At 36.5% G+C, this 15,004-nt stretch overlaps 3 protein-coding genes across 7 annotated transcripts; 1 reads left to right on the top strand and 2 right to left on the bottom strand.

Annotated features, from left to right (window-relative positions):
- Positions 1-1,988: 1,988 nt before the first annotated feature.
- On the bottom strand, positions 1,989-7,225 carry tra2a (transformer 2 alpha homolog). Of its 2 annotated transcripts, none has more exons than XM_055218914.2 (9): positions 7,043-7,225; positions 5,496-5,617; positions 4,797-4,956; positions 4,542-4,595; positions 3,644-3,832; positions 3,038-3,153; positions 2,792-2,917; positions 2,645-2,712; positions 1,989-2,430 (listed from the first exon to the last, which is right to left on the bottom strand). In XM_055218914.2, exons 1-9 carry the CDS (start codon positions 7,076-7,078, stop codon positions 2,420-2,422), a joined length of 882 nt encoding a protein of 293 aa, XP_055074889.2. In that variant the 5' UTR covers positions 7,079-7,225; the 3' UTR covers positions 1,989-2,419. The 2 variants fall into 2 exon arrangements, with proteins under 2 accessions (XP_055074889.2, XP_055074888.2); XM_055218913.2 differs by having other exon boundaries at positions 2,645-2,715; positions 7,043-7,221.
- Positions 7,226-8,894: 1,669 nt separating this feature from the next.
- ccdc126 (coiled-coil domain containing 126) lies at positions 8,895-11,680 on the bottom strand. 2 transcript variants are annotated; one of them, XM_055218911.2, is made up of 3 exons: positions 11,355-11,680; positions 10,161-10,616; positions 8,895-9,770 (listed from the first exon to the last, which is right to left on the bottom strand). In XM_055218911.2, the coding sequence occupies exons 2-3, from the start codon at positions 10,393-10,395 to the stop codon at positions 9,508-9,510; spliced, it is 498 nt and encodes a 165-aa protein (XP_055074886.1). In that variant the 5' UTR covers positions 10,396-10,616; positions 11,355-11,680; the 3' UTR covers positions 8,895-9,507. The 2 variants fall into 2 exon arrangements, with proteins under 2 accessions (XP_055074886.1, XP_055074887.1); XM_055218912.2 differs by lacking the exon at positions 11,355-11,680 and adding an exon at positions 10,788-10,925.
- Positions 11,681-11,738: 58 nt separating this feature from the next.
- Positions 11,739-14,483, top strand: fam221a (family with sequence similarity 221 member A). 3 transcript variants are annotated; one of them, XM_055218910.2, is made up of 6 exons: positions 11,739-12,094; positions 12,282-12,455; positions 12,793-12,983; positions 13,305-13,511; positions 13,766-13,843; positions 14,087-14,483. In XM_055218910.2, the coding sequence occupies exons 1-6, from the start codon at positions 12,030-12,032 to the stop codon at positions 14,155-14,157; spliced, it is 786 nt and encodes a 261-aa protein (XP_055074885.2). In that variant the 5' UTR covers positions 11,739-12,029; the 3' UTR covers positions 14,158-14,483. The 3 variants fall into 3 exon arrangements, with proteins under 3 accessions (XP_055074885.2, XP_073714507.1, XP_073714506.1); XM_073858405.1 differs by having other exon boundaries at positions 11,740-12,094; positions 14,066-14,483; XM_073858406.1 differs by lacking the exon at positions 13,766-13,843 and having other exon boundaries at positions 14,066-14,483.
- The last annotated feature ends 521 nt before the right edge of the window (positions 14,484-15,004 follow it).

Below are 15,004 nucleotides of genomic sequence, written 5' to 3'. Positions count from 1 at the left end.
TATTTTTATGTCTCTTGATGTGTGGGGCTGCTATAAAAGACTGACAGTTTCTTTAGTTAATACAAATATTTCTGTATTTCCAGAAGACTCATAAAACTTGCAAAAGACTGGGATTATGTGTACTCTTACATCCACCATGTTAACTTTCTGATATTTTTAAGAAAGTGTTTATCCAACACTGACTGGATGTATAATTATAAGTTGTTAGGACACAATATAACCCTCTCAAAAAAAAAGTTTTTTGCTAGATTGAACAGCAGTGTTGAATAATATAGAGTTTTTTATGTACATCTGAAATATCATGTTTATTCTTTGAGCAGGTTAACTTGTGTCAGAGAGTTTTGTGACAAGGTGTCAATTATTTGTGATAAATTTCACAAGCAAAAATAATTGTTAAAGTGTATTTATGAACTGGACAGACTTTATTTAATTTTTAAGAATGACAAAAATATGTTTAATGGTAGTGAAAGTTAATGTGATTCCAATTTTTTTAAGTTTTAAATGTCAAAATTAAAGAATGGCATGAAATTGAAAGTACAGTTTCCAAATTACGAAAAATATCATGACACCAGGTTCCAAAGAAAATAACAAATAAGTATAATACTGATATTCATATAGGCTATTATAAATTCATCCAAGTCTTTTCTATAATCTCTATTCTCCTTGGTGTGATTAGATCAAGAGTTTAATTCTTAAACAGTAAATTCTGTAGACTGTTGCATGCTCTGTTAAGAACTATTTAAAAAGCTACATGTTTTCTTACTACGTACAGGGCCACCTTGGTTTAAAAACTGCTCTGTGTTGTAAAGTTAAATATAAACAGTTGAGTGTTGGCCCCATGTCACTTCCTGGCCCCACCAGGGAGTGGAATCTAAACAATGGTAATGTCTCAGTACTTCTCTACTCTTCTAGTCCGCTGATCTGAAATGCCTGGATAGGTAAAAACAATATGGCTGACAGTCTAGTAGAGTCCAGTGCTGAATAATTCTTGCTTTTGTTACTGTAAGGTTTAATATAGATATTTAAAACACACTTAAAGGTTCACAACAAAATCTTTTACACACAATTTGGTAACACTTTCACCAACTACACCATAGAAAATAGTAGTTCATTCAATAATTAATTAATTTGGTTATATGTGAATATGGTATGTAATATTGTTTGTTAATGTTATTTATGAGCACTATATTGGGTTGCTGACATATTATAGAAATATTACATCAGGATATAGTCATATTCAAATTATCAGAAGTTTCTGTGACCACATCAACCATGAAATTCATACTATGAAAAATGATGTTGGTGACCCATGTTAAAGATGCTAAGGCAAACGTGTCTGGGGAAATGAACAGTTTAACATATATTCTGTTGAGTTTTAAAGCTGAAGTGTTTTAACTTCTTGTCTTTTGAATGAGCTAAATCTAAGCAAAGTTTAAAAAATTAAGCACAAAATTAGATTTTTGTCTAAAAGTTCTTTACAGAAGCAGTCTGTAAACTACATAAAATTTCCAGTTAATGCAAAAACTTTAGTTTTAAGACTAAACATTAACATCCAATTTACATTATATAAATTGCTTTATATGTATTCAAGCTTAAAGATTTAAAGAAATAAAGAGTTGAATAAAAACATCCTATATTCATATTTATGACAGACAAGGATTATTTTATTAAGTCAACCTTCTTTAATTTGTGCTTTGCAGTTTTACTTTAAATCCTAAACCACCTTTTAAAACATTTATAACATGAGGCATTTGATTTAATTCATTCAAATTAACTGGTAATTACATAGATTTGTAAAATACAGCCAAGATCTAGACACCACATCCTTTATATAATTATCAAATTCATTGCTTAAAGCAAGTTCTTATAGAGATTATTTATGTGCTGTACAGTACAGGCTATAAAACATGGTTGTATTCACAGCTTTAAATACATTTAAAAGACTAAATGCTACTTCAAAGCATGCCATGTTAAGATAAGATACACACTTTATTTTGACGTCTTTATTCCTTGAAAAAGAAATAAACACAAATTATTCCTGAAAATAAAGTATTTTGATGTCACAGACAGGCAATCCGAATCACATTGATGTAAAGCTACTCACACAATCTCAACACAACATACAGACACACTAAAAGGTACTCAATATATGAAGAAAACAAATAAGCACAGTCATTTCAGACCATAAAAACAGAAAACAAAACTTCATTATGATGCCCACCATCCCCATATCATTTAACCTTACACGTTAGAAAGACTACAAATTAGTACATCTATTAAACAAACCAATCTTGTCAAATTAGGGCTGCTCCTCATTTAAACAGGTTTTTCTCTACTGCAGTGAATTTTACATGTACTCTATTTTCATGAATGTATAACTTGATGCAAAGAGGCAAAAAGAGAGTAGATCAGGATCTTCTTAGTATCGTCCTGTAAAGACAAAAAGTTGAGATTCTTTAGCATGAGTCTACAATAAAATGTCCATCACATGTTTCACGTGGTTCTGAGTTAACTGGTGAATAATAGAACTTCTTTTACAAGTCCATGAGTAATGTTTACTAGAAACTGTGGCTTATCAAGCAGGCATGCACTTAGGCATGTGTGGAAAATTTAGGTTACTGAAGGCATTTAAATCCGAACTCACGTGGGCTGTAGGAGCGAGATCTGGAGCGAGACCTGTATCGGTTGTAATAGGGTGATGGAGAGCGCCTCCTGCTGTAAAAGAGAGGAACAGTTCAGAACCAGCACTGAATTTTTTTCCTGTTCTACATGGTATATTTGTGCACCTCACCTGTATCTGTAGTCGTACTCATCATAACGTTCATATCTGTCATACCCACGATCGTTATATGAATCTCGTCTTCGACCACCACTGCTGCTGCTGCTCCCACCACCGCCGCCGCCACCACCACCATTACTGTAACAATCACATATATTGTTATAAAACTTGCTTTATCTATTCTAGCAAATTCTCGACACTTTTTACTCATTACATTTACAAGTTTTTGACATTTATTTTGGCCTGCAAAATACTTACTGTGTCGGCCGACCCATGTAGATTCCTGGTGTTGGGGTGTGTGGACGTTTGGTGATGGAATAGTCCACTCTGATGCGTCTTCCATCCAGCTCCATACCATTAACTCTCTCCATAGCCTAAAGTGAGGTAGAGATTATAATTTTGCATAGAAGATACACTCAGAAGCATTTGTCATGATTAGTCAATAGTTGTGTTATGCAAGCTGCCTTTAGATGTGTAAAAAACTGCTAAGTGTCTGATCTTGTGTTGGCAAGTCAATTAGTTCTATGACCCAATCAGATACTACCAAAAATGTCACAACTTCACCAGCATTCAGCCAATCAGAGCATTGTTTGATGTACAGTTATGCAAAACTGAATTTTCAGTGTTAATTCAACATTTGTCCTCTGTTTTTCCAAGAAAACATGTATAGCCTACATGAATCATATGAATTAAACCAAGTTATCAATTCAGAGATTTTTATACTACAATCATTTATTTGTGTATATCTAAACACATGGGCCAGCCCAGTAGAATAAGGTTCTGTTCTACATAAACAACGAGAGGGAACACTGGTCGAGGGGTTAAATGTAATCCTTTAAAATCCCAAATCGTTTTAGGACATACCTCTTTTGCATCGTCAATGCGTTCATAGTAAACAAATGCAAAACCACGAGAGCGCCCGGTGCGCTGGTCATACACGACATTGCAGCCAGCCAAAGGTCCGTAACGTGAGAAGACCTCCCTCAGGTCTCTCTCTGTGGTGTACAGACTCAGTCCAAACACACCCAGACACGTGTTAGGATCTGGATTGGCCTGGATTTGGAACAAAAAGACACAATTTAGCAAGATTAGACAACTGTACAATACCAGACAGCAATAATAATTCTCTGGTTTATGGTTATTTCAGAGTTAACTCTGTGGAAAACAATGTTCTGTTGTGTGCATGACATTATATTTTTTAATACTAACAAGTTAATATTTAGACAATCATATTTTATTTATTAAAAGTAGAGAAATGATAAACTTACTTAGGAAAAACAAAACAACTCTTAAGAGCCATCAAGTTAAAGAAAATACTCACTTGCAATGACATTAAATAACTACTGGACATGATGGAAAGCATTTCTTTTATATGTAATACCAGTCTAGATTCCACAATGTTTATTGTTACACCACTCCAATAGAGATGGATGTATATGAGACACTTTAAAAAATGCTTCATCAGTTTTTTTCTGACAGGGTGGGGTAAATCAACTTCCCCCAAAATTTCTCTGGGTAACTGTGTGACAGTATTTAATAACCCCTGGTAAAGATATTCCTCCAGAAAACAAAAAATCTGATGCTTTCCGTCTAACAACACATTAATGAGAACCACTTTCAAGGCATCCCAATATATGTAGTCATTGCATGAGCAATCTGTTATGGCCATCATATTCACTTTTTTAGGACCTCTTAACCCCCTATGGGGCAACATGTTTTGTCTATTTGGTGATTGTTAAAAAGTTAAGAAAGGTCCACATACCCTGGCATCACCATGACTGTGCGAGTCTTTTTTGGAGTCATGGCTGTATGAGCTCTGTTGATGCAATAAGAGGGAATGAAGGGGGTTATTAAAGACAGTCATGCTTGTCCCCATGAGGCTGTGTTGGGGGTTTACATACATTTTGTGCAAAGAGAAAACACACCTTTAACATTAGCAACAAATCACTTTCAATAAAAAATTCTCTGAATTACAATGATTTAAAATAATCCATTGTGCCTAATCCATGATACTCACCCTGCTGCCATTGTGTCTGCGACGGTTAGACATAGGTGATGTACTCTGGGATCTCTTGCGGCGGTAGTCAGGGCTGTAAGAGCGAGAACGGGACTTTTTCCGATGGGAGCGAGATCGAGAACGACTGTAATGCCGGTTTGAATGGCGACGAGAATGAGACCTGGAAATAAATACACAAAAGTTGCCGTGCGTTTTTTTAACTTTTGAAGTAACTTTCTAAATGTATTTAGTTACATTTATTCATTATATTAAATAGTTATCTAAACTGCATTCAAGTTATAGATTTTATCAGTATTTGTGTTCCCTGGGGATTAACCCCATAAACTTTGCGCTGCTAATTCACTGCTCTACCAACAGGAACACTTGAGATAAAGGGATAGTTCATTTACTCACGCTCATGTCATTACAAACCTGTATTAATTTCTTTGTATTGGTGAACACAAAAGAAAAGAGTTTAAAAATGTTTGTAACCAAACTGATAAGAGACCCCATTGACTTTAATGTATTATTTTCAGTCAAAGGGGCTACAAATTGGTTTGCTAACAAACCTTCCTTTGTGCCTCAGAACAAAAAATATTATAGAGATTTGTAACAACATGAGAGAGAGAAAATTACGACAGATTTTTTTTATTTTTGGGTAAACTATCCCTATAAGTTGATTAATTAGGTAATCCACTAAGTTACAGTGTGCAAACTCACCTGGACTTGGAGCGCGAGCGTGATCTTGAATCAGAACGTTTGGATGCTCTGGAAGGGCTGGGAGAGCCAGACCTGCTCTCCGACTTGGCACTTCGCTCCGATTTGGATGGTGAACGGGTTTCCTAATGGTCACAGGAACGAGTTACGACATTTACAAGAAAGTTTCAATGCAAGCACCATTACACGCACACACCACATCTCTCAACATTCACTGTAATACTGCTGCGGAGGAAAGTATTAAAATTAACTAAATGATCTCACGGGACATAGATCAGTTAATAACGCTATTTATATATTGACAAAGAGGTCTTTGTTATGCTTGTTTTTTTTTTACCCGAATGGCCATAGTAAACAAGTACAAACATGCAAAATCATCATCATGAAGAGAGATTTGAAAGACACTTGTAACACAAATTTTTCATTTACTTAACCTACGGACTCATTCTTTCTTCGGTTTTCAGTATACGCTATTCCTTTCTCTCAGGCATTTTATTCTTCGGTCTTCATTTGTTCAGTTTTCATTTTTCTTTCCTTTTCATTTCTTCACCCCAATCTGAAATCTCTTTTCTTTTTCTGCTTAGACACATAACGCGAGCGTGCTTCTATCTGACCGATCTTCGGTTCTTTATTCCCCTTCCCACTTAACCGTCTGCTCTGTAAACATTTTCAAAAGCCTTCTTTTATCTTGAATATTCTTCCACATTCTTGGCCTTAACTCTTCAAATCCTTCACGACCAATAACCTTAATGAAAAAAGAACATTCAGAGCAATTAAGATCAAGGGAAATTTAGGAAAAATATGAAGTGAACTATTCAGATTTCACTACTCCTTTCGTTGTACAGGTGTTTGCTGGATTATATAACACAAGAACTGGTAAGACAGGGTGAGTGAAGATCAGAAATGCTTGAATTGCAGGAAAGTGAAACCAAAAGTTGCTATTGTGTGAATGTAGAGGAACTTATCTAAAATTTAATGGATTAAGGCACATGCAAAAGCTGGTTCACACAAAACCAAATCATGAATCCTTTGGCTGCTGGTCCCACGGTAATATAAAGCATAAAGTCATGATTTATTTTATTCACACTGTTAACACACGCTGGTTTGGTTCCACATAGCAAACAATGGATGTTAATTGCTACTTGTGAGTGTTTTAATTCAAGAGGTTTATTAACACTCTGGATACAAACACGATTATTTTCTCGTGAGATAATGTGTACAACTGTGTTAACTGAATTAACACCAGACTTAAAATTTTGCTGCGTGAGCGAAACTTAGCGAACCTAGCAGCGTATGTTCAGATGTTTAGCATGTAAAAGGTCACGCTGGACATACTACTTCCTGATTTACAAAACACGTAATGTTTTGCGAATTAGTAATAGGTTATTATATATCAATTGGTCTACTTGAAGATGTGTAATAAATAAATAAACAAACAAAAGAAAAGAGATGCTGGCTATTCACTAAATCGTGCATTACTGCCAAGAGAGAGAAAGGATATTTGAAGTAAACGGTTAACGTTAAACAGCTGATATAAAAACAACGCTTACCCTTCCCTCAAAACGTTTTTCCTCGACGTCACTCATTTTTTAATATTAGCACTTTGTTAACGCGTGAAAATGAAGATTTTCGTTTGCTGAAGACTTCCGCTCCTGATGTAACTGCAGAAAATGGCCGACTAGCAGATGCGCGCGGTGAACTATGGGAGGGGAGTTAAGGAAACACGTCACATCCGCCTCAACCGACAGAGGTGTGATCGACTTCAGGAATGAAGTAATTTACATTTTTTTTCTTTTGACTGTCAGTTGTTTTGGTTTGACTTGTTTTGTTGTTTGAGTTTGAATGTATTATTATGGTTAAATTTAATTTTCATGTTGAAGGTCGAAAAAGGTGTGAAGGTCAAAAAATCTTTGTACACTTTAAAGGGGTTAGTTCACCCAAAATAAAAATTCTGTCATTATTTACTCACCCTCATGTTGTTACAAACCTGTATTAATTTTTTTGTTCTGCTGTACACAGATGAAGATATTTTGAGAAAATCATTTACTTTTATGGTAGTATTTTTTTCTACTGTGGAAGTCAATGGTGCCTTTGTTTCCTGCTTTATTACAAATATCTTTCTTTAGGTTTATCAGAACAAAGAAATGTATACAGGTTTGAAACAACATCTCTTGACAGAAATTCAAAATAATATACCAAACTATATTATCAGGGGTGTATAAAGACCTTTCATAATGAACCGTTATGTGTTTATTACCTTAGAACAAGACTTTTCTCTACATACACTGATGGTCCCCTTACATGGAAGTCGCCATGTCGTGCTGCCATTTTTGGACAAATGCCCTTAAAGGACAATGTTTTTACTAAGTTGTCTCCGACGATGACATGTTTGTCCGGTGACAGCTACCGTAGCTTCTCTATGTGCTTCAAAAGTGAGGGGGGAATCGTGGACTAAAGGGCGATTTATAGTCGTGCATAGGTCCTACGGCGTAGGTTCCGCGTCGGTTTTCATTTATACTTTTGCGTCGTCGTCCGCGTCGACGTGCAAACACACACGGAAACCGCTGGTAGGCAGTATCCACGCGTGTAACCACAGTAGCAGTGCGACCGTCAGAGAAGAAGCAGCTTGGCAAGTTAACCCACAAACGAAGAAGAAATAGCAACTTATTGTGTATGATTTGAGAAGACCAGCAATGATGAAAGTAAATAAACAGCGACTTATGTTGCAGTTTGAGTTAAATCACTCCTCAACTTGGCTCATCTTTGTTTTCACCGTCTGAAACGGAAATACCTATGACGCAGTTTTTTTTACCTGACGGGCGGGGTTCTGGTGGACCAATCACAGCGCTTGCGGTCCACGTAGAGCCGACGCGCTGTTAGAAATTTTGTGAGGTGCGCATCAGGCTACGCAGAGCTACGCACAGGCTACGGATAGGAAACTATAAATCGCCCTTAAGCCATTGGTTGCAATTCGCAACCTCACCACTAGATGCCGCTAAAATTTACACACTGCACCTTTAATAAAGAATAAAGAAGACCAAGGCAAAAAAGACTGTTAAGCTTATACTTCTTAAAAATCTGAACTTTTGAACTACTCACCTTAAGAGATTTTTATTTTTCTAAATTTTCTATTTATTAATATTACTATTATTATTATCATCATCATCTTTATTATTAGTAGTAGTATTTTCTAACTAGGAATGTTGGTTAAATCTCACTGCCCCTATGTATACAGTTCCTTATTCCTACTTTTTATTCTATTATGATTATCATTGTTATCAGTTCTGTGTCTATCCTTTGCATTTATTGCGATTAAAAGATAATAAAAACGTTTTACTCTACTTTAAAGAGCACACCTCACATAACACAGATATGGGGTTCAACCAACACTAATACAAATCCAACACTAGTATAGATTTTATTGTGTAGTTTCAGTAATTTTCCGGGGTACAGATCCTTCTGGAAAGCTTATTCAGTTTCATTGGCGTTCAAGTTCAAAAACTATGAGCAAATGAGGTATATTCCCTATCCTTAATAATCAATCCAAAATAAGGACATCAACTCACTGAAAATATAAATATTCTTTGGGTCTGCTCATTTTCTCAACACTTCAATAGCTATGTTCAGCAATGTGTGTAATCTTAACAATTAAAATATTTTATAAACGGTCTTGTAATCCTTCGTCCATCTACAGTAAATGCACCTAACACACTATTAGCTAGCTGTGGAGATTATGCTTTATTTGAGTAGCCTTCAGCAAATATATTAAGAAACACCCATTCATACAACAAAAAAATCTTCCATTTAATAAAAGTCCATGTAGTCCGATTACCCCCAGTTTCATATTGCACATAAGTAATAAAATATTTCGTGATCAATGAATAAAAGACAATCAAGCTAAAGCTCACGTGGCCAAAACAAAAAAGCATGTCTAAAAGCGGCTTCGGTCTAAAAATATATATCTCTGTACATTTCAGTCTTTTCTAGTAGGGATAGATGTCCGTGGCACAGTTTGCTATTTTAAAGAGTGCGGCTTATGTGGCCTGTCGGGAGACTGTGGTGGAAACTGCAGAGGGTTGGTACGCCTGTCTTTCCGGTAGGTAGGAATATTTTGCCTGGAAACAGTCACTCCAGCAGCAAGGAGGGTGCCGGCACCCCCGGCAAGATGAGAGATGTTGTGTGTTGTTGCATTTACAGCAGCCTCCACTTTCCCTTCCAGCTTCACCAAACGGTTTAGAATATCATCCAACAGCACAGCAATTGTCCTCTTTAGATCAGCTTCGGCAAAGGCAGAATTTAGAAAAAGGATTAGGATAACGTAAACTCTAAACCACAACCTGCCACACCCATCACAAATGCTAGCTTGTGGTAATAGCACGCTATTCACTAGAGGTTCATAAGCAAACAATCTGATGCAGGGATAACAATAATGAGTATATTTATATAGGCATTATAGAAATTCTAAACCCAGGTAACCTGACCAGGTGACCTAAAAACAATTTTAATTAGGCATCTGAAATTACCAAATATTGCTTCTCATGTGAGCCTATACAGTTTACACCTTATTAAAGGTGTAATTCACTTATATACAAGTGAACGTTTAAAAGATTGAAAATATCCTAGGGTGGCAAACCTTTAAAGTCTGGGTTATGTAAATGAAGTCCTCACCATATCCTGCCATGGAGGTGCCATGGGGCCCTGAAGGGTTCTGGTTCTCCTCACTAAGGACTTTGACGTAGCGATGACTGAGCTCAAGGATCTGTTGCCGGAGCTCTGCGCTGCTCTGGCGACGTGGTTGTGTGACGGTATAATGAAGCAACAGCAGACACCAGACCAGACCAAAGAGAACCAGCAATATACTTAGTCTGTGAGACATGCTCCTACGTTGCAGACAACCCAGCATGGCAATGCTGCAGCGCTGCCAGGACTCAGGTTAAGGGAAAGGGGTGGAGACAGGTTTTAAAGAGGGTGGCAGGTTCAAAGCTGGGAATAATGATGTTGGAAAAAGTGGAAGTGGAAGATCAATTTTGGAATGGATAGATGGCATAGGAAATTGACAGAGCAGGAAGCAGGGGTGGATATAGCTCACTGGGATTCAAACAGGACTCCCGGCGCAAGGACTCTCTGCAAAATACAACAGACAAAAAAGCAAATACATGTGAGATTAGCCTTTTTATATTAAAACTCACTTGCTCTAATACTGACACGAAGCAGACCATAGTCACTTACAGCATTATGTAAAGCCTTCAGTTATTAAAAGAGATAATTTTAAGTAAATAAAGGGGTGTCACACACTTTGTGGACTTTCAGGTTTTGAGCGTCGTCAACCTCTTCCTCTAATCTCACACTATTTTGTCCACCCCACCACAGATTACACATTCAGATTGTGGTTGAGACTCAAGAAATATGAGCACTTTCCGGCCTAAACTAATGCTCAAAACAACAAAACAGAAGCGCAATATATATTAACGATGTTTTGGAATTTTGATTTTAACAAATGAAGAATAAACGATCAAGTTTTATGATTGAGATATAAGTTACAGTAGCTGAAAAATATATATTTACCATTATAATATGATACAATCTGAGTAAAGAGGGCAAGGAAAAGCTAAATAGAGGGATGTTAAAAATACATTTATTAATCACACAGTTAGTATAAAACATATAATAAAGTGCCATTTTGAGTGAACTCACATCATGCATCTGCATAATCATCTTTGCTTTATTACACCACTTGGGTCTAAAGGTCTGAAACGAAACTGATCATATACGACAATTTCACCTTTACTATTATCGTTTTAATACTAGCCCGCTAATCGGTCTTTACCTGTAATAATACAAACAAAAAAATGACAAAATTACCTTTGAGTAGTGCGTCAGATTCGGTGACTCCACACTCTTGACATATTATAACGCATGCATAACTGTCCTAGCAGGCAAATCATTTAAAACAATATATAAACTCTTTCATAACCTCCAAGCGGACATATCCGCATAAAATACATCGCGCGTTATTTTTAGAGGTAAAACATTTAAAATTGCGAAGCGCAGCTCCTTGTATGGCTGAACTAGGAACTAAAAACGACAAATTTTCACACTAGTTCCCTGATTGTGGTGACAACACGAGCTGTTGATGTTGCGTACGACGTCGTGTTACGCAATCACGTGATTTACCAAGGGCACGCGCTGCATGGGAAATGTGGTCCATAAAGATAGCGCATCCTTCGAATCGCTCTCGCGGTACTTTGACGTCATACGCTGTTCAGTAGGCACAGCGCAGCATGAAATCAAACACATTTAATGAATATCTCGTAACTAAAGTCGATTAATGCGTTTATTTTACATATGTTTTTTAACCAATTTTATGTAACCGAATTGAAACAACTGACACTAAACGGATCGTCTTTGTTAAAAACTCCGAATACGTGTTGCCTAGAAACACAAGCACTACATACAAAAACAAGCGTCATGTGTTGTGAGAGGCTGTAGTTTTTAAAACTAGGCATTAAAACAAAATAAACTCACAATCACAGTGGAATGGAAAGGATACCCACTAACAAACATGCAGCCAATGCTGTGGATGCCTATTTAGAATACAAAAGGTGGGTATTTTGGGACGATGTGTTAGTGTGCTAGTAATAATAATGTAGGCTCTACGTTTTGTTCAACGTCGTACAGTTATTTTCTTCTCTTACTTTTGCTTTATTCATTTTTAATGTGTACAAGAAGAGATTTTGTAAATGTCATGTCATTCTTTCATTTAAACCAATTAATATTTTAATATTGAAGAATTGTAGGGGAAGATGATGGAGGGCAGCTGTTTTCAGAGGACGAATTCAAGAAATACAAAGAAACAGTGGTGCCACGAAGAATACAGAACCGACTTTATGTCAGTTTTGGTGTCCCGGGACAGATAGACTGCAAACTCATTGGACCTGAAACACCTTGCTTTTGTACACATAGGTGTGTTACCAGCAATACACACAAATGTTTGTTTTTATATTATGGTGGGGACTTTACATTTACTGTTGTATTGAAGAATTATTAGCTGTAGGCAATAATATTATTTATACTTATATTATTTATTACAAAAATTAACACTTTTATCCAGTCTAGCTTCAATACTACTTCTATTTGTAAACATTTTTTTTGTACTAAACTTACTGTTGTTGCCTGTTGCAAAATGTTAAATTATCCCCTATTTGGAGTATATATTCTGGTTGACTATAATTGCAAGACCGTTTGGTCGTAAGAAAACCTGACCCACACACAAATTGACTGCTGTGTTTTTTATTCTCAGATATAAACAGCACCGCACAGACTTTGAGGAGTTGTCAAAGGAGAGACCGATTCTCCTGCCCTGTAGAGTCAGAGGTTGTCAGTGCGTGTCCTATCAGTATGTGCATATCAACGGATCTAGGCCGGTACGCTGCCAGTGCAAGCACACAACCTGTGAGCACAGCGAGGCTCTTGGTCACCCATGCAAAAAATGTGAGTTTTGCATAACCTATTAGCCAGAATGAGCAAACAGAATTCATCATCTTTTAGTGTACTTTTTCTCTGAAAAGACCAGCAAAGCTGTGAGTTGTGAATGGTGGAAAGGGATGCTGGTGCACCCTTTTGTGGCAAGAAAACTACCCTAGTCAGCTTTTATGTCCGCTAGCTAAATCAGTAACAAACCAACACTAACCATAACCCAAATTAAATATAAACTAACCTAATTTATACTGGTCTAGGTGGACTTTCTGGTAAAGCATAACAATTAAATGAAGCTTAAAGTAAAGATACCTGTTTTCCTCTGTCTACCTGCAGGCTCGGACTGCCGTGGCTATCGAAGTCCATTCACCTGTGGATGTGGTCAGCCCGCATATGCCCATGTGACGCTGGTCGAAACCAGGGAAGAGCGTGTGGCACGGGGTCATCCAGTGGGCAGAGATGTTCCCTATGCGGCCATGGGAGGCCTGACTGGGTTCAGCTCACTGATAGATGGCTACCTGAGACTGGATCCCAGTGGTATAGGTAATACACATCTGAACAGCAAGCACAATGGGTTGCATCACCTATTTATAAGGCATTATTTCACAACACGCCAATCATTTTAATACTTGTGTGCCTTTAGAGACAACATTACCCATAATATATATATATATATTGTGGTTTTGTTATAGACTTTGTGTAAAAGTTAAATGTTTAGGTTAAAGGAATAAGCTTTGAAATTCTGAATTGGGATCATCTTTGGATATTTGTTGACACTGTGGTATGGTCTTACATAGGTTCTATTCTGAAGTCTGATAGGCCTGGCCCAGATCATGTGTTGGAGACAGCCAATACATCGCATACCCAAACAGCTGGTGAGGACATCTATATTGCATAAACTTGAATAAACTCATATTTTCAAGCTTTAATCAAATCAAAAATTAAGTAACTTAACCTTTTATAAAAACAAGTTTCATGTTGAACATGTTGAATGTTGATTTATTTTTATTTTTTAATCATACCAGTGTTTAAAATTGAGTTATGTTTAAAATATAAAGCATTATACTATAAAATAGTTTTCTTTTTGACATTGTTAGGTCAAATATGTAACCCCACAGCACACGAAGAGGGAAGAAAATGTGATGGAAGAGATCGAAGAATCATCCATCAATCTAACAAGAAAAACTGATTAAAATGTAAAGATCTAAGATGTAAGTTATATAAATATATATGATTGCATTTAGAAATGTTTTTTTAAAACATACAATGCTCTTCATGTATGTTGTCACCAAATGCAAGACTCAAAAGCAGAAGCAATGGATATAAATACTGCACATTTACTGCTTCTCATGTGCGAACAATTAATGCAACATGACACAGCTCATCACTTAACACTTGTGAGCTAATGGTCCCAATGTGATCACATTAGATGAAAGTAAAATCCAAACGTGCTGTTCCGTTGAGTTGGTAAATTGTGTGCTAAAACAGGTGAAAAATAAAACGTGACATTCTATACCTTTCTATATTCACATATTCATCATATTCACCTTTTAATATTTAGACATTTCTTGACTCAACAGCAAATAGAGCAGTGTTGCCGTTATTGTCCCAATGCTTATGGATGGCACTGCATAAGAAACTAGGAGAAAATCAGCAGGACCTCTTATATTTTACTCTGTTACATCATTTGTGATAAACTTTAAGCTTTTGGCAGTTCACTTAGTGAGAAACTTTGTTAAGTACAAATATTCCATAAACTGTCAGAAACAATGGTCCCAAGAGCTGTCACTGGGGCAGTACCCTTTAAAAAGTCCTAATATGTACCATTTAGGTACAGATATGTAGACATTTGGTACAATTATGCATCTTTGAGGTACTAATATTACCCCTAGTTTTGAAAGGGTCTGGCCTATAGCTAGGCACTATTTTTGAATTTTTTTCTGACAGTGTAGCCTCTTAGTTCATAAAATGGTTGTTAAAGAGCACCTATTTCATTGCTAAAAAACAACACATTATTTTCCACATACCGTACATTT

This window comes from Misgurnus anguillicaudatus, chromosome 20, assembly GCF_027580225.2.
Source record: "Misgurnus anguillicaudatus chromosome 20, ASM2758022v2, whole genome shotgun sequence".
NCBI lineage: Eukaryota > Metazoa > Chordata > Actinopteri > Cypriniformes > Cobitidae > Misgurnus > Misgurnus anguillicaudatus.
This window is presented reverse-complemented; position numbering and strand designations above follow the sequence as displayed.